Below are 25,777 nucleotides of genomic sequence, written 5' to 3' on the forward strand. Positions count from 1 at the left end.
TTTGCCTTAAGTTACCTGTGAAAGCTATCGACCATCTTCAGCTGCCCGCGGAGGTCCTTCTTGGTCAGGTGATCCAGCATCCGCGCGTCCACGAGGCACTCCATGAAATAGCTGCGGTACTGCGGAAGGCCCAGGCTGGGGAGCCACTCGTTGCCGATCCACTCGTGGTTCATGTCCCCATATGCGAGCGTCTGCTTTCAATAAATAAAGCAGATTAATTCAGAACAAAATCCATGGAAATGATCAAACAAGCAGCTTCAATAACCTTTAAATGTGATTTTAAATATCACACAGCCTCAAAGGGTAAAACAACTAATGACAGAATCACTCTTTAAATGCAACATTGTTTGATCTCATTTACCACCTTTTAAATTTGTTAATGAACATTTTACCAAAAGGAATTATATCATTAAAATTCTATGACTCATTTGTGCCTATAAATTTAACTTATTTACAGTATCACAACAAAACCACAGCTGACGACAAACTTCCTTTCTGAAATGGTTCTTACGTGACAACCAAGAATGGTCACGGCTCATGAACAAGTTTGAAGGGTCTGTCCAATTCTACCCATCAAAAATACCTCTGGATGGATTTCATTTTTAACACTTTATTTTCCAAATTCCCTAAATAAAACATCTGTTAATTTCAAAATCCAAAAAAGCTAACTAAAAAAATAATAATAATAATTTTAAAAAAGAGATAAAGCAACAACTGATAGAATTACAAGTAGAAACAGACAAATCCACAATTTGTTTGGGAGACTTCAACACTCCTCTCTCAGTAACTGACAGGACAGGACAGGAAATGACAGGAAAGGAAAGGAAAGGGGAGGAAAGGGGAGGAAAGGAAAGGAGGAAAGAAAGAAAGAGAAAGAAAGAAACAGGGTGGGGGTTGGAAGGAGGAGAAAAGGGGGAGAGTGAGAGAGACAGACAGACAGAGACACAGAGGGCGGGAGGGGAAGCTGTAAGAACACAGAAGCCCTAAACACCTCTACTTGCCAACCTGGCGTAAGAGACACTTATAGAACACTCCATCCAACAACAGAAAAATACACCACATTCTTTTCAAGTGTATGTAAATATTTGCCAAGACAGACAATTCTCAACATATTTAATGAGACTGTAAAATTAAATGTGTTTAATTTTAAATATGTTAAATTATAACATAAAAAATATGTTAAATTATAAACCAGTACTAGAAAGATATCTGGAAAAGCCCAAAGTATTTGGAAGTTAGCATACTTCGAAATCACAAACCTACATGTCAAAGAAGAAATTACAAAGGAAATTAGAAAATACTTTGAATGGAATGAAAATAAAAGCACAATATATCCAAAATTTGTGGGACACAGCTAAAGGAGTTCTTTGAGGGAAACTTAAATGCTTATATTAGAAACAAAGGTTGCAAATCAATGACCTAATAGTCTACCTTTAGAAATTAGAAAAAGAAGAACAAATGAAATCCAAAGCAAGCAGAAGTAAGGAAATAGAAGAAATCAATGAAACAGGAAAACAACAACAGCAACAAAACCAATAGAAAGTAAACCAATGAAATTAAACTCTGGTTCTTTGTGAATATCCTTAAAATTGAGAATCCCCTAGCTAGACTGATCAAGAAAAAAGAAAAAATATGAATTGCCAATTTCAAGAATGAAAGAGGGGACAATGAAAGGAGAATAAAGGAAACTGGAAACTTCAAGCAACTTAGATCAAATGGACAAACTCCTTGAAAGGCATAAACTGCCAAAGCCCACTCAGTAAGACACCAGTAACCTAAAATAACCCTGTATCTACTGGAACTTAAACATGCCATTATAACTTTCCCTTCACCCCCACACACCACCCCCCCCCACACACACACACACACAAAATCTCCAGCCCAGATGGTGTCACTGGTGAACAGGAAAATGCCAGTTTTACACAAACTATCAAAAGATAGAATGAAGAGAAAGAAACTTTCTAACTTATTTTACAAGACCAGCATTACCCTCATAGCAAACCAGACAAGACACTGAAGGAAAAGAAAACTACAGACCAGTATGCCTCATGGATACAGAAGCAAAAACCCTTAACAAAATATTAGCAAATCAAATCAACAATATATAAACAGATAAAAGATCATGACAAACAGTGTTTCTCCCAGGAACGCAGGTTGGTTCAATGTTTGATAATCAGTGTAATTCACCAGATCAACAAACTGGTAAAGGGAAAAGAGAAACCATGTGACCATCTCAAAAAAGATACAGAAAAAGTACCTGACAAAACGTACTTCTCACCTACAGAACTCTGAGCAGTCTAGGAATGGCAGAAAACAGCCTCAACCTGAAACAGGGACCTACAAAAACCCTGCAGCTATCATGTGACTTAATGATGAAAGAATGAAAGCTTTCCCCTAAGATCAGAAAAAAGGGAAGGATGTCCGCTCCCACCACTTTTACTCAACACTGTACTCGAGGCTCTAGCCACTGTAATAAGGCAAGAAAAAGAAATAAAAGGCATATGAATTAGAAGAGGGAAAAAAATGTCTTTATTTCCAGATGACATGATAATCTATACAGGAAATGAATCTACAAAATAGCTTTCAGGATGAATAGTGTGTAGTCAAGTTGCACATTAAAAGGTCAATATACAAAAATGAACTGTATAAATCCTAAACAATGAACAACTGTAAAGTAAAATTAAACAAATACCATTTATAATAGCACTGAAAAGCATGAAATCCTTAAGGATATATCTAACAGAATATGTGAAGATTTTTACACAGAAAAAGAAATAAATACCTGATATGCATAAACATACATATTGGAGAAAGGTATCTGATGCTTTCTAGTCGAGGAAGATTAAGCTACGGTCAAAGGAATTCTGTAGTGACAGAACAGCATCCTCAGAAACAGTAACTCTCAACTAACCATGTTCTGCCTTCAAACTATGGGCTCCAATCCAGTTTAATTATTTGTTCCAATCAAACCCCAACGAGAATGCTCAAATTCTAATAATGTTGCACTACTTTGTCTAAATAACCATGAATGACATCAAATATTTTTTGGGATTCATCAAGATATCTAACAATATCACCATGTTTTTTCACGCTTTCAAGCCTTACACTCACAGGCCTGATATTTATAGCAATGAGTATCTGGTATTGTATTCTTGCTTGCTGGTTATATTCAAAACGGGCACAAAAAGCAAAGAACTGTCTAACTAGAGAATTCCGAGGAAGCAGAACCAGACTGATTTTTGTTTCCTCACTATACTCTGGTTACACTTTTTCTGAGGTTCGTAGTATCAGCTCCTGGAAGGATCAGCTCCATCCCAGGGAGACCCAGCTCTGCTGCTGGCTGTCACAACGTGAAGCCTTCTGAAAAAGCCTGCCAAGGGCCCTCGCAGTCAGAGAACATTTGGGCTAGAAAAGGCACTCACAGCACAGCATCCATCACCATCATCAAAGCCATCAGGAACACAAGTCAGGTTTGTGCAGCCACCTGTTGATACAAGCAGCTCGGTCTCTCCGCTCGGCCAGCGCTCCCTTACGGTTTTGCTACATGAAGGCATAAGAGGTTTCTTCCTGAGAACCCGGGGACAGACTGAATTTCACCCTGGTTTAACAGTTGTCCACTATTTAACACAGGGAAGGCATACTGCACACCTTCTGCCTGGGGAGGTTTCCGAGACCCGAAAATCTCTTCACTTTCCTCTCCTCTATCCAAGAGGGGATGATGGGAAAGTGGTAAACATGTTCAACATGGAATGTCGCCTAATTCTGGCATCATGAGCATGGTCCACTGTTCTTTATGCTTGCACTGCACAAAGTTAATGTTAAGCTTATTTAATTTATACTCTGTATCCCTGATGCAGGGGAATTTCATCTTAAGGTGCTGAGGAAGTTTTGCTTCTCAGTGTAAAATACTTCGTTATTCAACGTACCCGTCTAACTCACTGATAGTCATTACTGGTCTTGTAGAGATATCTGACTCAGTTAAATAATTGATCAGGTTACATGCCTGGAGCAGAGGCAAAGAAAACCTAAATCTAAGGGAGAGAACCCACAGAATCATGTTATACCTCCTTGTCTCTTCTCTTTCTCTCTCTTTTTTTAAAGTGATCTAACAAATGCTAGACTTTAGAAGTACAAGTAGAAGAGAACAGATATTTCAACTATCAACCTGTAACCAGGAAAATTCTGATTTAAAGTTATTTTTATTTTTTCCAGATAGACAATTATTCTTCTGAAGTCCCTGAACACCCTGCCATTTGTAAGCATCTCAAGGAAAATCGCGCACCCACTCCTTCTCGTCTGTAATTTCATGCTAAACGCAAGCACGTCACACAGCCATGTCTTGGGACTCGTGGATCAAGATGCCACTGCTATTTATTCAAGTGGTCTGAAGGTGAGACGGTGCTGACAGAGCTTCCTCTGAACTTAAGATTTGTGGAGCTGAAAATTCAAATGTACATTAAGCAAGAAGAGATAGTTTCTAAGAATCCCTAGCATTAGTAAGAAAGCCTTGAAATCAACTCAGTATTAGGATAGTACTTAGAATATCAACAAAAAACACGGAGGTAAAGTTACAATTCAACCTTTGTGTCTGGAAATTTATTATAAGGATACAATTTTCTTAACAACAGATTTTATAATCACCATCACCACCACCAGGGAGTCACATGAATAAGCTCGGGAGCAGTCTAAGCTGTAGGACTTTATATAAAGAATTCTATAGTAAACAAAACAATCTAAATTTATTAAAAATGACTATCATGAGTTCATATAAGAAACATTCAAAATTGTCCATGAGACGTTCTCTTTAATACTATGCTTTGACTAATGCTTTCAAATCTTCAATTTGAAAATATTAAGAAACTCTGAAAATACTGAGAAGTTAAAAATGTGAACAAAAGTAAATTACAAGTTTTCATACTCCAATTGCTTTTTGTTGAACATATAGTGAAAAATACATTACAGAAAGTCTCCAACCTGAGCCCAGCTTCCCTCCTCATCCTCCTGGGGTTACGTGGTTAGGAATGCAAAAGAACATAACTGTTAGTATTGGTGAGCTTAGTAAGGCAAGCAAATTAACTCCGTAGTGCATGTGCATCTGAACTGAGTGAAGAAGCTCAAAAAAAAAAAAAAAAAAATCAAAGCATCCTGCGAAACGCATGCAAAATCAGCAAGTCCCACTTCACATGCAAGAGCTGGCCCTTCCCATGCCAAGCACATCCACACAAGGAGAAAACTACGGCCAGAGCATCGGAATAGAGCGCTGAGATGAGGTCTCCCTAGAGGACGTACAAATCCATTCTAAATAGAGCCAGTCTAGCAACCGGAAAAAAACATCTAAAAATAAATAAATAAAATAAAATAAGATGGAGCACAAAACCAACTTACACATTAAACTAATACCTTAAGGAAACACTTTTCCAGAAGAATTTAATGTAAAATAACAATTTTTTCCAACTAAAAGGCAAAGAACCCAGCCACAGGTTGAGGAAAGTAAGAGGAGCAGGGGCCGCGGCGCCGGACTGACCGTGTGTGGCGTGGCCGTGAGGGTCTCCATTTCTTCATGTGTTAACCAGACATTTCCCGTGGTCTGAGATGACCCCAGAGCACCAAGCACATCCAGGCAAGGGACGCAGTGACAAAGAGGAGAGGCGGCAGTGCGTGAACGACAGGTGCAGAACGGACAGGGGAGGCAGAGGCTGTTCTTTCCACGGTTTTGATTTTAGACGTCCACGTAGCAATGACGGAACCTTAACGCAAGCTCCCCCCTTTCAAGAACACTCCACCTTATCAACCCAGGGTTCTCAATAACCCAAGCAGAACAGCACACGCTTTTGAGGGCGTGAGATGGCATGCTTACCATCCGGGGATGGCAAATATAAAAAGAAAATACATTCCCTACTTTGGGAAATTCTGAATAATTCTCAAATAACTATTAATATATTTGCAATGTTCTTATCCAAACAAAGGCTAACAACAATGACAGGGTCTTGCTCTGACTTACTATAGTAAGACTATTTCCAAGCAGATGCTCCACAGTGGCCAGGCCTTCTCGGTGAGGGGAACCAAAGAGGCAGGGAGTTGGGCTGAGTGAATAAGGCAGAACCAAAAACAATGGCACTGCTTAACAAGGAAAGCCAGACGTGAGACAAATAACCACCCTGAGAGCCCACTGTGAGCTCCTTGAGGGAGCAGATTTGTGTACTTGTGCCTAACACAGGGCCAAGAATTTGCCTTACGTAAAGCCTATTCTTCATCGCTGCTCATTAAATTGAATTCAAAAGAAGCCACCTTCATGAAGATAGTTTATAAAAACTTTGCAAAAACCACACCAGCACCTCCATTTCTAGAAAGGCTGTTCTTCATGAAACCATGAGGGCAAGGGGGAGAAATCTGATCCTGTTTGCGAGTCATCCCAGTGGAGAGGGGCTCTTTGATCAATAGGTAAGAAAAGGCTTATGGTTCATTATCCTTATTTTTTTCACTAAAAACAAAACAAAACCGAAACAAACAAAAACTATTAATGCTTTTAGTGTGTAGTAACTGTGAGCCATGAACTACATCTGCTCCAGAGTGGACTAAGGGCGAAGAGTGGGAATTAAGTCAATGTACAAAGTCTGACCTTCGGATACTAGGAGGTGGTCTACCTTATCTCCCAGCAGCCACTCGTGTTTGTATTAGATTAGTTTTTAACCTTTTAACTAGGAAGCCCCTTTATAAGGACTTTCAAGGACTTCCCACATGAAGAAAAACAGTATGAGTACAGGTAACACTTCTGTGCACTTGCAGATTTACAGATTGCTTAAAATTATGAGCTCCCTGGGACTCTACACCCCTAGGACGGAAAGCACCAACAGGCCAAGACAGTCATGTACAGCAAAACCCCAAGTACCATGTGACCAGCCATTTAATCTTTTTTTTTCCCCTCAGTGTTGGCAAAAAATTGTTCACAAATTGAAATTATGGGGAGGGGTAAATGAAAGTTCTTTAGGGACCAGTTTTGACAAATGGATAACCCCCATTTCTTATTGATATGTCAACTGCATCAAAACAGATGCTCCTAAGGTACGTGGAACAGCATATTCTCAGCAGAGACAAAAGTCTTACCCCTTAAAATTCTATCTCCGTAAGAGGCTGAACTTGCATATAATTGTGCCTAAGAGTCTCCTCCGAGTACCTCTTTGCTGTTCAGATGTGGCCCTGTCTCTCTCTCTCTAACTGAGCCACCTCGACAGGTGAACTCGCTGCCCTCCCCCCTACATGGGACCCGACTCCCAGGAGCGTAAGTCTCCCTGGCAACACAGGATATGACTCCCGGGGATGAATCTGGACCCGGCATCGTGGGATTGAGAACATCTTCTTGACCAAGAGGGGGATGCAAAATGAGACAAAATAGTTTCAGTGGCTGAGAGATTTCAAATGGAGTCGAGAGGTCACTCTGGTGGACATTCTTATGCACTATATAGATAACACCTCTTAGGCTTTAATGTATTGGAATAGCTAGAAGTAAATACCTGAAACTACCAAACTCCAACCCAGTAGTCTGGACTCCTAAAGACGATTGTATAATAATGTAGATTACAAGGGGTAACAGTGTGATTGTGAAAACCTTGTGGATCACACTCCCTTTATCTAGTGTATGGATGGATGAGTAGAAAAATGGGGACAAAAACTAAATGACAAATAGGGTGGGATGTGGGGATGGTTTGGGTGTTCTTTTTTTACTTTTATTTTTTATTCTTATTCTGATTCTTTCTGATGTAAGGAGAATGTTCAGAAATAGATTGTGGTGATGAATGCATAACTATATGATGGTACTGTGAACAGTTGATTGTATACCATGGATGACTGTATGGTATTTGAATATATTTCAATAAAACTGAATTAAAAAAAAAAAATTCTATCTCCATAAAAAAAATATGGCTTAATCCACACACATAATGTTGAATGAAAGAAGCCAGACACAAGAGAGTAAATACCGTAGGTTCCCATCTATACAACGTGCAAAACAGACAGTACAAGCCTCTGATTAGAGTCAGGTGGTGACCCCTCGAGGAAGGAGCAGCGCTGGAGGGAGCGTGGGGGCCTTGTGAAGCCTCATGTCTTGACAGGGGTGTTGGGCACACAAGGCTCTTCAGATTTTGCAAACTGAACTATTTTTTTAAAAACTCACATTTTTTATATTATGATGCCATCCTAATCAAGCTTTTAGAAAAGCATTTAGGAAAGTATCTGTTAACCATCCAATTCTTGCAATTTAAAAGTTCTACTGTCTTTAAATGCTAAGATTTAAATTAAAACTCTATTGGATGTGTTCATAAAGAACTAGAGAAGCGACCTAAACAGGGAGATGGCACCTTCAAAGGAGTTTCCCAAAAGAATAAACACGTCTCCCTTAAACGCACCGTTCTGGATGTAGGAGGGGCCGAAGGACTGGTCAATGACATGATTTCCTGAATGGCCAGCCGCAGCTTCAGCCTGTGCAAAGGGTTGCTGATGCCAATTTCACGCTGTATCTCAGTGTCCGACAGGGCTGACATGATAGCTCCACTTTTAACATTTGCTCGGCAGGCCGCCACGTACCAGGCTGGCATCCCAACCCAGAGCTGGAAACAGAAAATGGTAAAGGCCAGAAGGTTAAGTAGAGTCTACGAGATGGAGTGAAAATTCACATCATGGACCACATTCGGTCAGAAGTGAAAAGACATACCTCCAGCCACACAACAACAGTGGGACCATCCCACTGTGCGAAAGGCAAGCCTTGTCTCCGGGCCTCTTCAAGCAGTTCATGCCTGCAAATGCAAGACATTCAAAATGTGAAAATCACTTTCATGTGCACGCATAAAACAAGTTACCAAAAGTATTCTCTTCAAACTTCTTTCTTTAATCTTCTGCATCTCTTACATCATCAGTGCAGTGCACGTAGTGCTGGTTTTGCACACGCTACAAGAAAGCCTGAAGGACGGGACACCGGATCTTCTGTCTCTCCACAGAACAGCTCCTAGGAGGATGGAAGAACAAGGGCCAACCCGAAGACCACCAACCATCTTCACACCCAAGGTAGGAGCACCTTGTCTGCGTCTCAACAAAGAAGCCTATCTCCATAAGAGACTTAAAAATGGGAAGGAGGGAGGGAAGGAAGGAAGGAAGGAAGGAAGGAAGGAAGGAAGGAAGGAAGGAAGGAAGGAAGGAGGGAGGGAGGGAGGGAGGGAGGGAGGGAAGGAAGGAAGGAAGGAAGGAAAGAAGGAAGGAAGGAGGGAAGGAAGGAAGGAAGGAAGGAAGGAAGGAAGGATGCAGATTTTTAACACTAGTAATGGTCTGATGTAGCAAGCAAGTTATGACTGGACTTGGGCTGAATTCGACACTGCTATTCAGGTGAATAAATTAAGTGACTCAATTAAGTCCCTGGGTCATCCTTTGCTTTAACCCAGAGGCTTCACATCCAGATGTTTATGCCAACAACTTCTATCAGGGCCCAGAGGAGACCACAAAGCCCAAGATACTAACGCAACCCAGCTACCACGGGGAGGCAGGCAGCCATGGCGCCCACTGCCCAGTCCCCAGTTTCGTCAGAACTGTGCCATATATTTTATCTTAAATACCAAAACCACAATTTTACCACAATAATATATTTAAAAATGATTCTGCCTACTAATAACACAATTCTTTAAGAGATAACAACATGAACTTCTTAAATCTCTTCTTACTCTCAGGTGTTGCTTCCCCATCAGACTTTCAAAGGAAGACCGATTATTTTTAAAAATGAAAACCACAAGAGAGAAGACGGTATGAGGGCTGAGAGGACAGGCATATTTAACTTGCATGCATGGACATCACTGAGTTCCCAGGCCACATTTAGTCAGTTATTTTTCTGAAACAATTTCTGCAGAACATACCATAGAAGTCTTTATGTCTAAAGAAAAATACCAGCTCTTCAATAAATTTAAATAGAAGTAGGAGACTCTCCTTAAGACTGTAAGTCTATGCACAATTAAAGCTTACCTTCCTAAGGAAAATGTTTCATGCACATTTCTAATTAGGGTTTCCTAGGTCGGGCTGAGGTTTCCAGGAGATAATAAAAATTATCTAGGGATAATAGTACCAGAGAATGCACCAAATATTTCAATGACTCATGTAGAATAAAAAATAACATTTTCTAAACCAATAAGCAAAGTCGTTCATAGATAGAAGGAGGAACCAAGTACCCTGGCATTGTGGTCGTCCTGAGGTGAGTGAAGTGTGACTTTCTGCATCCTTCAGACAAATTCACCTCAAAGACAGCTGCTATATCTGATTTTAAAACCTGTGTAGGTCATACAGAATTAACACAAATAATTCCTCAGCAAACCACGTCCCAGTGAGTGACACGAGCTCTGCGGAAGTCGCCGAGGACTTCTCTGCGGCCCAGCTGGGACTGGGTTCACCCTGAAGTGAACTAACGAGCACTTTACCAGAGACTTCATTTCACAATACTTAATAGATATTCATGGTTAACAAGAAATTACAGAGTTTAAACATTCCTTCAATTCCATTACCCCGATTAACACCTTGGCGTATACTGTTCTTGGACGTACCTGCCCCTGGCTCTAGCAGTGACTTCCAGCTTCCATGAGAAATCTTTTCTAGTAAGGATCTAGTAAGGATCTACTTCTGGGGCACTTGGGTGTTGACAGCTCAGGCCCAGCGACCAGATGGAACAGTGTCACGTCACAGCAGGGAGGCCACTGCCTCCAGGAGACCTGGGGAGCTGGAGGTCAGGGAGCCACAGGAGGGGCAGCCCCCTGCCCTGTCAGACCAGCCACGGCCTGCAGCAACGAACCTGGAGCCTGGCCTGGCCCTCACCCAGGCAGGAAGGCCCCGCCGCCACAGGAGAGAAGGAAGGGGAGCTCCCCGAGGCTGTGCGGGGGACGGCAGAGGGGAGGCGCCAGCCCCAGGGATGATGGAGACAGCCCCCAGACCCCCTGCCCCTCACCTGCCCCGGGTGTCTGCTGACGTAACCAAGACATGCCTCTCCTTCACCTGCTGGAGGGACTGCATTTCTGTTCCTGCTACTGAGAATGCCCTAACACAGGAAGCCACGTTCCTCAATCTGTGATGTGTATAAACTAATGACTGTGAAATTTATCCATAGGATCACTTTCTAATAATTAACAGAACCATCCACTTTTCCCTACTTTCCTACACAAATGAATATGAAAGGCACTTAATCCCAACAACACCTATCTAAGAGAATGAAGTATTCTTTAATAGGCCAGTTTTCCAGGTAACAAGAACGCTTCTCGCCATTAGCTATAACAGCTTAAAACACAGTAACCATAAGTGATGGGACTCTTTTGGAAATGCTCATGTATTTCTCTGCTTTCTAAATCTACCCAAAACAATGAACTCCTTTTTGAAAACTGAATTATAAGCCAACATCCTTGGGAGAGACTAAAATTTATACCATTTGCCACGATGCTCCGGCCCAAAACCACCAGGCCAGAAGAAAACAGAAGAAGCCAGTATGATTTCTGCAGTTCTCTGGTTCCTTCCTCTGCGGTACGATGCTGCGCCCCATGGCTCTCCCTGGGTCTCCCCCATGCGCAACCTCAGGCCACAGAGAACCACCAGGAAGCCCAGCCTCAGGAGGCCCTGCCTCTTCCGTGGCACAAAACGGACAGGCACGGTGCCCACCGCGGCTCGTTCCGGACCGGGCGACACAACTCCATCTGGGAACCTCAATGTCTCCCTGAGGGAGCAAACGCTGGACCTGGGACTGATTTTAAACGCCCCTGCTCTAATGGTAGGCTGAAGGGGCATGTTTCCTAGCCTTTAAAATTAAGAACCACAGGAGAAAAACACTTGAGAAATGTGCTGAATTTAATGGGGAGAAAGCACAAGTAAGAAAGAAAGGCCATGGAATTTGTGACCAATGACAAACTTTTGTAATTGTAACTTAAGCTTAAAGGTAATGCTGTTTTTCATAACAAGAAGCTAGCATAGCTTTTGCTGATCAAATACTATATAACAGCTATAAAGGAAGTACTTTCTCTCTACCATCCAAACTAAATATAACGCTTTATTTTTATGGGACCGAAACGTTTAAATCCCACGGCTCCCTGCACAAGGAGTTAGCTCAGTTTTATTTCATAATGCGGCTTTGCCATTTAGGTGAAACGTTCCAGACACCTCATCCCCGGAGCCGGCTGCCAGAGTCCCTGCGGAAAGGCACGCTGCCACCCAGGGAGGTGACGCCCAAAGCACTGAGTCAGTACTTCCCATCAAAACCAGAGGATTTTCTTGGAAAGCTCAATTTAGAGCCTCTGGTTGGTGACACCACCCTCAGGAAATCAACGAAGTCAACTTACCCCGAAATCACACTACAACGTCAAAAAAGAAGTGGGGAAAAGATCACTTAAAAAACAAAGTTACCTAAAGAGAATGAGTTTAAGTAACACCAGGGCATTCTGCAGATGCTGTAGAGACCCATCCAACCTGCTGGATGCTGCTCGTCCAAGGCCAAGGAGGTCAGTAAGCGTGCCTAGCACCAGTGTGTCCATCGAGCTCTTTCATGCATTGTGCGTAAAGCTTGACAATCAGCTCCCACAAAATTCATTAGGTCCTCAAGAATTCTCCAAAACTGAATCAGTCTGGCTATGCAAATTCAGCCATTGAAAGTAAACTTTTGCGTTAAATCAGAGGTTAATAAAAAAAATACTTCTGAGAAACGTATTATGCTTCTTTAATCTATATATTAATGCCAAAAGCTTATCTGTATTCACACAACACTTTTTCTGGATAACTCAAACATTTTTTCACATTTACTTAAAAAAAGCAGTTTTCCTAAACTCACTTTTACCTCAGGAAAACGGCACTGACAGAACTGGAATTAACCACTGCAGCCAGACGAGCAGCCTCTGTCCTTTGAAATGTTCCCTGTTAGCTGACTACTACCTTCCAGAACCTGCACTTGCATCCTATCCATAACTACGAAGGACCGAGAATGAGCTGTAGCTTGTCTGACATCACAGAATTAGAAGGCAGAGCTGGCAGCATCAATTTGGACATCACTTCTCCAAAGAAACCCACCTACCACCAACACACACAAAGCTAGCCTGGCATTTAATCCCAGGCTCGGGCAAAACCCAAATAAAAGCTGTCCCCAGTCATCCGAGTACTCAACCATACCTCCTCGGAATTACAAAGTAAATTTTAAAAAACAGGGTGGCCTATTTTTGCCAACTTACACTGTTTTTAATCCTACATGAAATACAAACTCGGAGGGGACCGAGTGCACTACCACAGAACTTACTGTTTCTATTATAAGAAGTATGAGGATGTGAAATAAAACACATCAGCAAAATCTAAGCAGAAAATTTTCCTAGTCTGGTTCCAGGAGGCAAAAGGCCTGGCTCTAGTATGAAGTTTCATATAGCCAAATGGCAGTTACCCAGGTTATTTAAAACATTTTCATACAGCTCAAAGACAGCAACTTGCAAATCAGATTTTGCCATTAAGTCAGTTTACAAGTTTCCATTCGCAGGGAACCAGGAGGCTGACTAGTCCTGTGGTACTGTCAGGGGAGCAGCACTTCACTGGGATACAATCGTGCACAGCTTCAAGACACTTACTATGATTTCGGAGAAGAAAACTAAACCGAGGAAGATTTTCACAACCAATCTCATGAAGCAGAAAAACCAACTGGCAACTTGAGCTGCCAGAGGCCAACAAAGCTCTGCAGAGGCCTGGTGGATCCCGAGCAGTTCCGGAGCCGGCGCCATCCGGCCCCACATTCCAGACCAGCTTGAGGTTCCTCTGGGCACCAGGAGGAGCCACAAGTTTCCCGCAGTCGGATTAATCGGAGAATCCTTCAAGTGTTACCCTCTGCTCTCAAGGCTACGTGTCATCATCCTTTCATGTGCTTTCACTCTTCTTTGCCAGTCTCAGGTTCAGCTGTTACCTCTACAAACTGCCTGTTTTAGTTGTCAGTTCACTGGGCGATTGTCTCAACCTATCCGGCTCATCTACTTAATTAAGGTTTTGAATCCAGGCCACCAGCACAGCCCTGTTCTGCATCAGAGAAGACCCAGACATGTGTGCACAGACCTCTCCTTGTTGCCTGTATCCTGGGCCATCACCACGCCTGTGCTCCTTTGTTGAAAACTATCCCATCAGTTATTGCTTACTTTCAAAATAAGGACTTGGTTTAAAATTAAAATTAAATAGACTACAAAGTCTAGAGTCTAAAACAAAAGGACAAAATCTCCACAAGAAAAACTGCAATCTGATCAGTGACTGTTTCCTGACTGATCCCTGGGACGGACAAGTCCTGGGAACTGGGGTGCAGCAGCCACAGCTGGGGGAGACCGGCCCGCACGGTTTTAGGCACTCCCCCTGCATTATCCCAGTGATCCGCAAAAGGCCCTCGGAGGCCTGGGCTACTAGTAATTGTTTTACAGATGCAAAAACCGAGGCACAAGGATGCGATGTAACTTATCCAGAGTCACGAAGCTATCCCGTGTGGCCAGGACTCAGACTCAAACACTCTGAGGGCTGCGCCCACCTCTTAATTAACCACCACATCTCCCAGGCAGACAGTGCATTTCAGAAATGCTCCAAGCACTCCAGAAGGTACAGATTTAAAGGGCTTTAGGCTACTCTTTCAGAAGGTAAGAATATACCTAGCTAGATGTGGTAGTTCATAAATACACATTTGTTAGAAATAAGACATGATTGCAAAACTGTTCAGTGAGGTGGAGAAATCATGACAAGCATTAAAAGCAGCTTACTTTTTTTGAAGTTTGCGGTGTTTCTCAGCCTGTCCTCCCAGTTTGCTAAGTCCCAAGGCATCTTGAGATGTGCTGTCTGCCTCGGAAACACCAGCTATGAGGAAGAAGAGCAGTCCAAAAATTGAAAGCAAGTCAGCACAGCAAAGGTGTGTGTTTAAGCAGAAAATAGGTAAAAGAGTATTTGTGATGGACAGAGTGAAATAACCTCTAAGGCTAAGTTTCTGCCTAGACAACCAACACACAAAAACGTTCAAGAGACAATAGACTTTCTGAATCTACGAGAAGCTAAATTATTCAGGAAAAATAAACATTAACTGCTGATGTTTGATTCACAATGTCTCAACTGAGAAAATGAACGCCTTCTCGGCCAGTGCTGCCCAGAAAATGCAGAGCCGGGAGGGGGGAGTGGGGTGTGGGGTCTGACCTCACGGAGGGGGCTCCTGGCCAGGCACGCAGCAGGCGCACCAACAGCCCCCCTTTCCTGCTGCAGACTGTTCAACAGTGTGCCGAGAATCAACCAACCTTGTCCTAACGATTCTTTGCCAGCTTGTCCGGGTCGACCCTTTTCTTTCTTGCCGAACAAGCGGCCGATAGAAGACTTGATGCCCTTCTTCTTCGGAGCTTTGTGCAGCGAGTCCTGGCTGCTGTTACTACTGCTGGGGTTGCTCCCATGGCCGTCCTGGGAGCCCGCTGAGCTGCGAGGAAAGAAGACGGTTTTGTCTCTAACACAGGCCTTACCACAACTAAACATGTCATCCACATTAACTTACAACACTTCACACTTTTAATCTTGTACTTCAAACCACCTAATAAACATTTCAGGTCTCCTTTCCAAGGGTCCTTTCATAAAATGCACTAGGCGGCCTAAATGTCAGCTCCCAGTGATATCAACCTGGAGACTCATTTCTGGAAAGCTGAGATTCTTCTCTGATTTGGAGCTCTACTTGAGAGGACAGCCTGACGCCAAACCATCTCATGCATAAGCACTACTGATGCGCCCACCTCGGGCTCACCTCTGCCAGGGCAGATGCACCTAAGCCAGCAAGAGAAGCAGCAGGCAGCCAAGCGGCAGCAGGGAAGAGCAGAGTCTTGGGCATCAGAGACACCCAAGTTCCCAGGCCCCCAGGGCAGCTCTAGAACCTTGGGAAATGTGATCTCCTCCCAAGCACCCCTTTCCTCATCTGAGAAATAAGTACATTGTTAACTACTCGCAAGGTTGTCGCAGAGATTAATCCATGGGCGCTCCAGCACGTGCTGCCTAGTGAGGAGCAGAAGCGCGATAACCAGCCATTTGGAAGAGGAGGGCATTAGTGAAACAGGTCACTGGTCTCTGTTGAGGAGGCGCTTCAGCACAGGGTGAGAAGATGTGGGACTCTCCCCCAGGGCCCTGCAGAGAGGTGCGGACCACAGCGCAGACCCAAGCCAGAGACATGCTTGGGACGGAAAGACATTTCTCAAGCTAGGCAATGTGCAGACTCTGAAGAAATGAAGTTTTTCTAAAATTACTGACACAATTTAGCTCCACATGAACTTCACCCCAAACAGCAAGGCACATTCTGCTGACTCTCACCATCCCAGGCATCCTGGGTCCATCCTTTAAGCAAACTTGACCAAATTAACTGGTACCTTTTTAAACCAAAGTTTTTTATTTTCAAGAAAAAAGATGCATAGATCTCTTAAGTCTGAAAATTAGAAACCAAGGCGGTTTCCAAATGGGACTGTAGGCCCACAGACAGTGCGCCCCTTACTTTCTTAAGTCCCTGATGTCCTCGTGGCTGACAGTGTGCAAAGCGCCTTTATGAAGCCTGTCCAAGCAGAGGGACCTCGGGGAGGCAGGTGGGGATGTTTCACATTTTATTGTTGTCTTGTCATCTCGTACCTCTTCTCTGGAAGCTGGCAACTGAGGGAAAGAGATAAGCAGAAAATCAGTTAATGCATGGCCATACCCTTATCTGAAAATCTCTTAGCTATGCTCTCTGCCTGGTACCTAAAGCCTGCCTTTAGTCTAACACCACTTTAAAGGATGCTCTTAGTCATGAGAAGCAGGACCAGGTAGCAGAGAGAGCAGAGCAGAGTGGGACCCTAACCCACCTCTGCATGAAGGGCTGCTGGGCCCGAGCAGGCAGTGGGTGCTCTCCTCACCCCCAGTCCCACCCACGCAGAGCAAGCACTGCCCTCTCTAGCAGTCTGCAGAGCAGGATGACAATCACAGAGGGGTTGGCAAGGATGTGAACTGCGCCTGAAAAATGCGTCATCACTGAGTTCAGACAGCATTAAACCCCAAGGATAAAGAACCAAGGACAGTGTCTTTGCTTCTCTCCAGATGTCATTCAAAAGGAACACAGAGGTTGAGCCCTCTACCATAAGTTTTACCCTTGGGAAGACGGTTGCTGCAAAGGAGAGGCTAGGCCTCCCTGTATTTGTGCCTAAGAGTCTCCTCCTGAATGCCTCTTTGTTGCTCAGATGTGGCCCTCTCTCTCTGGCTAAGCCAACTTGAAAGGTGAAATCACTGCCCTCCCCCCTACGTGGGATCAGACACCCAGGGAAGTGAATCTCCCTGGCAACGTGGAATATGACTCCCGGGGAGGAATGTAGACCCGGCATCGTGGGATGGAGAACATCTTCTTGACCAAAAGGGGGATGTGAAAGGAAATGAAATAAGCTTCAGTGGCAGAGAGATTCCAAAACGAGCCGAGAGATCACTCTGGTGGGCACTCTTACGCACACTTTAGACAACCTTTTTTAGGTTCTAAAGAATTGGGGTAGCTGGTGGTGGATACCTGAAACTATTAAACTACAACCCAGAACCCATGAATCTCGAAGACAGTTGTATAAAAATGTAGCTTATGAGGGGTGACAGTGGGATTGGGAATGCCATAAGGACCAAACTCCACTTTGTCTAGTTTATGGATCGATGTGTAGAAAAGTAGGGGAAGCAAACAAACAGACAAAGGTACCTAGTGTTCTTTTTTACTTCAATTGCTCTTTTTCACTCTAATTATTATTCTTGTTATTTTTGTGTTTGTGCTAATGAAGGTGTCAGGGATTGATTTAGGTGATGAATGTACAACTATGTAATGGTACTGTAAACAATCGAAAGTACAATTTGTTTTGTATGACTGCGTGGTATGTGAATATATCTCAATAAAATGATGATTAAAAAAAAAAAAAAAAAAAAAAAAAAAAAAAAAAAAAAAAGGAACACAGAAAGCCTGAAAACCTCTTGGGCAAAACTGTCAATACTTCTGTGTGTGTGGGTAAAAATAAAGCAAAAACAAAAACAATGCATGGCTTGTATCATGACCCATTATCATTTTTGACTATGAATAGTCTTTATTCCATATGGGAAAGTACAGTACTTGTGTAGAGCAACCTCATTTTAAAGAATGATGTAACTATTGGAATCTATAGAGCTAAAAAGTGAAAACCAAAAAGAAAAAAAGAACAAGAAAATGTACCTAACCCCTCTTCCCTCTGGCTTGTGTTTCTCAGTACTGTTTGGACAGGATGCTCAAGCTAAAGTGCTTTCATGCAGTTTAAAAAAACATTTTGCTCAACATGGCTTAGATAAAATAATCCTAGCTTTATCATCAAAAACAAATCCCTTTCAGACTCGAATGTTTTCCTTTTGTAGAGGAATGTGAGTCTGCCTGAGTGCTGGGGAAGAGGGGTGGAGGCGACAGATTAACTCCTTCAGGGTCCCGGCTGGTCTTGTTTATAAACTTGGGCTCTGTGTTTGCTCTTCCGGCAGAGCGGGATTACATGGAGCCGTACACATGGTGAACAGCCCTGTGAACAGTAAGACCCGCAGGGTCAGCTCCGGTGTTTCCATGGGGTCGTGTGAAGTGTTCCACTCCTACCGCAGCCACACAGTGGCCCAGGGAGAACCCAGCAGATGAGCACACCATGGGGCTGAGCTCATCTAGACATAATCTTAACCAGCCACTGGATAAATTCTGCATCCTGTCCCACATTCTAATTGCAATCATAACAGAGCAAAAGGCTATACAGGGGCCAGAAATTATCAACATCAAACTTAACAGGGATGTATTTTAAATTCAAGTTTAAAGAAATCACTTGTAAAAGATCAGGCTAGAGGAGCAAACACATGACTCAATATAACGTGACAGTGACATGACCAAGCCCTGCTGGCCGGCGAGCACCCAGCACCAGCACCCCACGAGACCCTTGCCTCCAACCTTTTTCAGACCTACTAGAATCGTGAGGCCATGAAAGCACAGAAGTCATGCACACACCTCTGCTTTAATCCTCACAACCTCCTCAGGACAAGGCTGTGCAGAGGAGCCAGTCAGCCAGCTGAAGCCACCAGTGAACAAGACTGGACACTGTGCCTAATGTAAGTCAATGCGCTACATTTCCTTCACTAGATCATCTGGTTACCAAAAAACAAGAAACACTCAGACCTGCCAGCTGGGCTGGGCAGGGTGCCTGCGAACACTGCTGGAGCCAGCTCATCCCACCGCAGCCCAGGTCCGTGGCCACCTCGAGGCGTGCTGCCCACCCACAGACTCTGAACTGCTGCTGCCGAGCCCGACTCCAGGTGCCTGCAGGGCTGACCTGCGAGGCGCCTGGGGCAGGCCTTAGACACGGGGACAGAATACAGACCAGGGCACGAACGTCGGGAGGGAGAGATGCGGGGTCCGTGTAAAGAACAGCCACTAAGCAGACCCATTCCTTAACGTACTGCACTTCCTCTGAGAACAGGCGGCCCAGTGCCGGTTGTCTATAAGCAGAAGAGGCTCTGGCCTCACCCTCCTCTGTCAGGGATGCTGAAGGGAGACTGGAGCAGCTCCAGGAAAGCAAGGCCAGGTGGAAAGTGGCTGGGCATCCAGGTTTTGAAATCAGGCAAATCTGAGCACAAATCCACACTGCTCAACTTACTGACTGTGTGGAGTTGGATGCACTGCATAACCTGTCTAGGTTTCAGCCTCCACATCTGTAAAAGGAGGACAACCTTCATGCCTGTATCTCACAGGGAAGTTTGAGAGGATTAAATGCGACCACAGATTTGCAAAGTACTCAGCACAGAGCCTGACATTCAGTAAGAGCTTAATAAGTGTCAGCTAATATTATTGCCAAAGTTGTTTTTCCCCAAATCTAAAATCTTTGGCTCTGCTTCAAAACTTTCTCATTCAAAAAAAAAACAAAACCGCATCTTCTATTATTATGAACAAACATGCAGTGATTAGAAGGCAAAAAAATGGGAGAAAAACCAGTTTGTCCGAATATTTCCTAAAAACCATTCACAATCTACTTTCAAAAGAACAAACCACCATACGTGAAGTGCTGCATTTATGTAAAACGTGACACGTACTCTTCAATACATTATGAAGAAACAAAGGTATGTCAAATTACTAAATATTTTACCTTTCTACGATGTTTCCTTAAATCACTAGGCTGAAAGATGCATGAAAGAAATGAAGAGAAACCAGATTTACTGTACACTTTGAAGTTAAACATTCAGGGAGCAGTAAGTCAAGTATATTAAAATAAAAATGACAGGACAGATATAAATGAGATAAGATTTCAAGAAAATGTAACTGGAAATAAAACATTTGTCCACCACAAAATTTAAGTTATTGAGATTTATTACAGAAACACTATAAATTACTACTCAGCAATAAAATGCTATTACAACATATACCATTTATTAAAATATGGCACGCTATATAACAAAGGACCCTAATAATTGTCTATGCTAAGCCAAACCTGTCTACAGCTTCCTTTTCATTAATGAAAAACATAAACTATATGTTACAATATTCTTATTGATGAAAACGTTGTGGCAATACCTACTGTAAAATGGAACAAGGCTACTTTTAATCACCCTTGGGACAGTAATGTGCTATAATGCTTAAAATCCTTATCTAGAATTTGATTTACAACTTCTCAAAGACAAATTTAATGCTTAAAGCAAGGTACCCTGTGCCAATATCTAAGAACAGAAGCTAGCATAATAGCAGGTGGACCAATCTTTACAGTTCATATAAGATATTTTAATAAAACAAATACTTCATCTATTTAAGACATTATTAGCAGTGCATTTCCAACAAGCTGACTAGATTTAAGGTCTTGAACACAAGTAACAAAACCAAAAAGTATATTGTTTGTGTAAAGCTTCCTTTAATTCTACTCTTAGGTGGATTACATCTTTATAAAAGAACTATTTCATCTATGAACTACATAGATCCTACATGATTTGAGAAAAACACTCTGAAAACTGCCTATATCATGCTGATATGCCTATCTGTTATGCACTATTAAAATTCATCACTATTGGGGGAAAAAACCTTTTTAATGAGAAATGAAGTTAAACCCACTCATAAAGTCATGATCTATCACAGACTCAAGCTTTCCCAACCCACACATAGCTCGCTGTTTCCTGAGCTGTGAGGAAGTGCTGGGGCACGGAGTAGCACTGGGACGGGAGCTGGATGACAACACAGACTAATGGGGACCTGAGGTCTGGGTTAAAAGTGAATCTGTGGGTGGCTAAAACAATCAGACAAACAAAAGGATGATACAGGAAATTAAAACCAACAACGGAAGCACAGAGACTGCTAGCCAACATATGGAATCACAGAAACAGGGAAAAAAATACATGCAACTTTTTTGTTTACAAATTCTCTTGACGAGCATAAACATGAAATCACAAATGAAACTGTCAAAGAGTTTAAAATACCAGCTACCGATGTGAGTTAAAAAAAGGAAGTCAAAATACTACCAAGTAGACTGGTCTCTATATGCCGCTAAAATGATCCACTGTTGATTTAATTACATGCTGGCTAACAATGCCGCTACAAATGAAAATGGATGGTAACGGAAAAAATTGTAACGGGTAGAAGTGCAGTTAAGAGGCACAATGTTACAAACATGACTTCACATAGTAAGTAGGTGATGTGATCACAAAACCTAAACTAAAACACCACAAAGTTACAAAACATTCTTTGGAGTCTCAGCCTGTTTACTGAATATCATAAGATCATCACATTTCCAGATCCTAGAAATGACTCCAAGCAGACACATGACAATGAAAAAGCCCATCTGCTCTCATAGGAAGCCATAAGACCACTTGCTTTTAATTGATACGGTCCTGGAGGACCTATTTAGTTTTTTTTTTTTGGACTGCACATCCAACACCTTCAGTAGGGCTTACCCTAATGCAAACTAAACTGTACGCTATGATGTCTGCCTGCATTAGTTGTACTTTCGTTAAACTATCTATTCCTAAAACAACAAAAATATTTCCCCTTCTGGCTGCTGTTCCTTGCACAAAGTTACACAAATAAAAGTTTCTGATCGGTCTGTGATGACATACTAAACTGGTCACCCCAACAGTAAAATTAATTGGCACATGCTGTTTGCTGGATGATTAAATACCAGCTAGTTTTCAAAATCTTGAACCTTTCAGAGCAATGCATGTACTTTTCTTCAGGATAAAAAGAGCAAATTCATAGTGCCCAAGAGTTGAAATGGGGGTGGGGCAGAGGGTGGCAGGGGAAGAGAAGGCACATGCTTACCAAGGTCATGACACCCAGCCTGTCCACCTCCCTGGCTGGGCTGTGGGGCATCCTCCTGGGCGTGGAGCGGCCGCTGCCCGGCGGGGAGGAGCTGGCAAGCGACGAAGCAGGGTAAGGGGGGATGGTGCTCAGTGATCTAAAACGACCAAGGTTGTCCAAACTCCCGCTGCCAACCCTACTTTCGATCTCCTCTGCCCGCTGCTCTGTGTTTTCCTTTTCTTCTTGTATCAACCTAAAATGAAACAGACGGATCAGCCTTCCTTTACTAGCAAACAGATTGGTGTTTAGCAAAAATGTGCTACTTTAAACCTTTTTAGTATTCTGAATTTTAGAATCACAAAAAGTAAATCTTCTACTGAGTCTTGTCAAGTTGGTTCTCATATAATTCACGGATGATTTTACTTATTTACACTAGGTGGCAACGCTTTCCAAGGCTACAACTGATAAACGCCTTACCAAATGATGAGATATTTAAAATTTACAATCCTTATCTCCCCTGTGCTTATGGCAAAGCTGGACACTCATCTAACAATTTCTTCGACTGGCAGCCAGGAACTCTGACACAAAGAACCAGCCCACAAAGCAATTAGGAATTTCCAAACACTTAAGTCTCTAGACTAGATGAAACATTGATTTTTTTTTAAGTTTAAAGTCAAACAAAAGTATTAACTGATAGAATTCTCTACTAGCCTCATCTGAACTTCCTGATTTGTGTAAACCATGCTGCATTAATTTGAAAATTCAAGATTAACGCTCTTTCCTCCTAGAATGTAGTAAACAATTAAACAGCAGTTTTAACATTCGACTAAGCTAAAGGTAACTATTCTAATATTAAAACATAAGGTCGCTGCAGTAGCCTTTCCAATACAAGTTCTACTTACATATTCTAAGTGTTCTTTTGTTGTGAACACAAAAAAATTCTAAAAGCCAGTGGTAAGAATTTATCACACTAATTCAACTCATTGCAAAAAGAAAAAATCACTTTTAACCAGCAATACTGCAAAAAATAAAAATTAAAGTTATATAATGCTTTCATTTTTTTCCCCACAATGGGAGGAGACCATCCCTCAAAGGTCTTTGCCGTGCATAAAATGGCATATGACAAGTCAACCTATGAAGTTAAAAATAAGGCAGCAGAACCTACTTTTTTCAGAGCCATAGCTCTTTTTGATGCTTATTCTGCAGCTTTTCTTCTCTACCTCATGCTCTCTCCAGGCAGGAATGGGCATTTTTGCCTGTGTTAACTTACAAGAACAAAACTGGGCAGCAGCTCTCCAGCTCCAGATTCAGGAGGCCGCCTCCCATCCATGCAAACAGAGCAGATCTCGGTGCACTCCCCGGCGGTGCTGCTGCACCCCCAAACCTTGCATGTGGGTAACGGTTAGCTAAAGCCTCTTGCATTATAGGGGGATTCTTTGGATTCCGATTCCCCAGCTGGCCCACTGTTCTATAAAGCTCTCATTATTCCTGCTAACAGTTTGTACAGAAAGAACTTGAAAGTCCTCAGGAGTCTAAGAAGATTCAAGCACACATCCTATGACTAGTCACTGTCCTAAAATGGACCACACCAAGTTTTCCCATGGGTTATTAATTTAACCCAGTGAAATGCAAGGATGAGCAGAAGATGCAAATCTGACAAGCTGGGCCTGCATGCTTAGGTCACCACATGCCCAGCACCTGGAAGTGTGGCTCTCCTAAGGATGGGGACAAGCCAGCCCCCTTCAGGGCGCAGGATACAGGAGGATGGCAGGGGGTGATTAGAAGGGCTCCCTCCTCTCACTTCGGACTCCGTGGCCCAGCCTTCGTTTTGCCCATGGACTGAGCTTTAAGTTTCCCCTAGAAAAGTCACACCACCGATTGGCACTGCCTATGGAAGGAAACCCACTCCTCCTTGACCACAAGCAGGCTTCGGGTCAGTCACCCTCCTCCCAGCTCTCCTCCACGCCACAGCCCCCTGCCCCACGGCAGGTCGTCCCTCTGTTCTTTGGATCAAGAAGTCCTCCAGCCAAGAGGCTGATTCCCATCAGCCATTCCCCCAGTGGGCTCTCATCTCATTTGTACCGCCAAGCTCAGCGCTCCACACCACCATGGGAATCAGCAGCCCCAGCTGTCTCCGGAAGCTCCGTTTGGTATCTGTCAAGTGTCATACCTCCTGCAGAGCTCTCCAGCTGAATCATAAGCTCTTGGGAGAAGGGATTTAACAACCAGAACTTCCACAATACCCTCCGTACAGAGGAGCCAGGACTGTGGATAGCATGCCCTGATTACTTGAATTTTATGAATCAAGGGCAACGTTAGGTCTTAAAATTCTTAGAATAGAATTTAAGCATGTCTTATTTTTATTACAGAACATTTAGAAAACATTAATAGTGTTTGGTTCCAGGCTTTTCTAAGAGGAACAAAATTCAGATGAGATAAATTAGTCAGTTTCCACAAGGGCTGCAAACAGTTGCACACACCTGATCTCTTTGTTGATGGCGTCCAGCTGTTCCTGAAGCATCATGGCTAATGTCTGGGCATCGGCCTGCCCACTGGGTGACAACAGGTCGACGGAGCTGAGCAGAGTTTCCCTGTCATCTTCGCCATCAGATACATCCATATCACTCTCAAATGCTTGTGCGACGTTTGCCAAGACACTAGCTTGTTGGGCACGTTCCCAATCCTGCTCATTAAGAGTTTGTACCTAAAAATGGAAAAACCACATCTTAGCAAAGACTGGAAATAACAATGTTACAAGAACTTAAAAAAAAATCTACCAGAGACTTGAAACATTTTAGAGGAAAACCCAAGATTCTGGAAAAATGGGGCATGCTTATAAGCCACTAACATCTATTAAGCAAACAATATTTAAGAAATGGGGGGAAGAGGATAATCCGTTACTTCACTAGCCTCATCACAGTAATGCTTTCATGTGGACAACAGTGAAATGACTGGGTAGGAAACAAAACCTCAGAGTGCACCTGTTCTCCTATTAGCTGTGCTAATAGGCAATTTTAAAAAATTAAGCCAGTCAACATCAATTGGGTTCATTCACCTCAGTTGCCACAACATTTTACAAGTGGATATCAAGTAACATATAACTAATCTGAGTTCAAAATCTCTCTTCTGGGGCTAGTGCTAATAAGCACTGAAAAGGCAAACGGGAGCAAAATGAACGAGACGAAGAAGCCTTCAAATAACCTACTTCTCAGTGCCACACAATGAGTTGGCAGACTGCGTTTTCTAGAGAAATGCAGCTCGTGCAGAAAAGGCACCCCTTTGCTGAGATCCCCTGCCAAAAAAACTCTTCTGCATAATTAGAGCAATATTTGTAACCAGAACGCAAATTTTAAAAAACTGTGTGTTGGGGGTTATTTAGTACCCTCTCCTACCTGCTTACTTCACGCCACCTGTCTCCAAACCCCTGACACCGCTCTCCCACCTCACTCTGATGACTGTGCTACCCGCTGTACCGACCCAAAATCAAAGCAA

General features: G+C 42.9%; 1 protein-coding gene across 9 annotated transcripts in view; it reads right to left on the minus strand.

Moving 5' to 3' along the window:
• PPFIA1 (PTPRF interacting protein alpha 1) overlaps positions 1–25,777 on the minus strand; it is a 112,519-nt gene that overhangs the window by 7,007 nt on the left and 79,735 nt on the right. For 2 of the 9 annotated variants that reach the window (XM_037838349.1, XM_037838346.1), the window contains 11 exons: positions 24,766–24,989; positions 22,307–22,538; positions 20,154–20,183; positions 16,514–16,665; positions 15,288–15,460; positions 14,766–14,859; positions 8,708–8,789; positions 8,403–8,603; positions 5,525–5,587; positions 4,975–5,001; positions 16–191 (listed from right to left, as the gene is read on the minus strand). In XM_037838349.1, coding sequence (XP_037694277.1) covers positions 16–191; positions 4,975–5,001; positions 5,525–5,587; positions 8,403–8,603; positions 8,708–8,789; positions 14,766–14,859; positions 15,288–15,460; positions 16,514–16,665; positions 20,154–20,183; positions 22,307–22,538; positions 24,766–24,989 — 1,454 coding nt within the window. Of the gene's footprint in view, positions 1–15; positions 195–4,974; positions 5,002–5,524; positions 5,588–8,402; positions 8,604–8,707; positions 8,790–14,765; positions 14,860–15,287; positions 15,461–16,513; positions 16,666–20,153; positions 20,184–22,306; positions 22,539–24,765; positions 24,990–25,777 lie in introns of all 9 variants that reach the window. The other 7 variants (XM_037838348.1, XM_037838345.1, XM_037838353.1 and 4 more) reach the window with 5 other exon arrangements.

Source organism: Choloepus didactylus, chromosome 6 (assembly GCF_015220235.1).
Source record: "Choloepus didactylus isolate mChoDid1 chromosome 6, mChoDid1.pri, whole genome shotgun sequence".
Taxonomy (NCBI): Eukaryota; Metazoa; Chordata; class Mammalia; order Pilosa; family Megalonychidae; genus Choloepus; species Choloepus didactylus.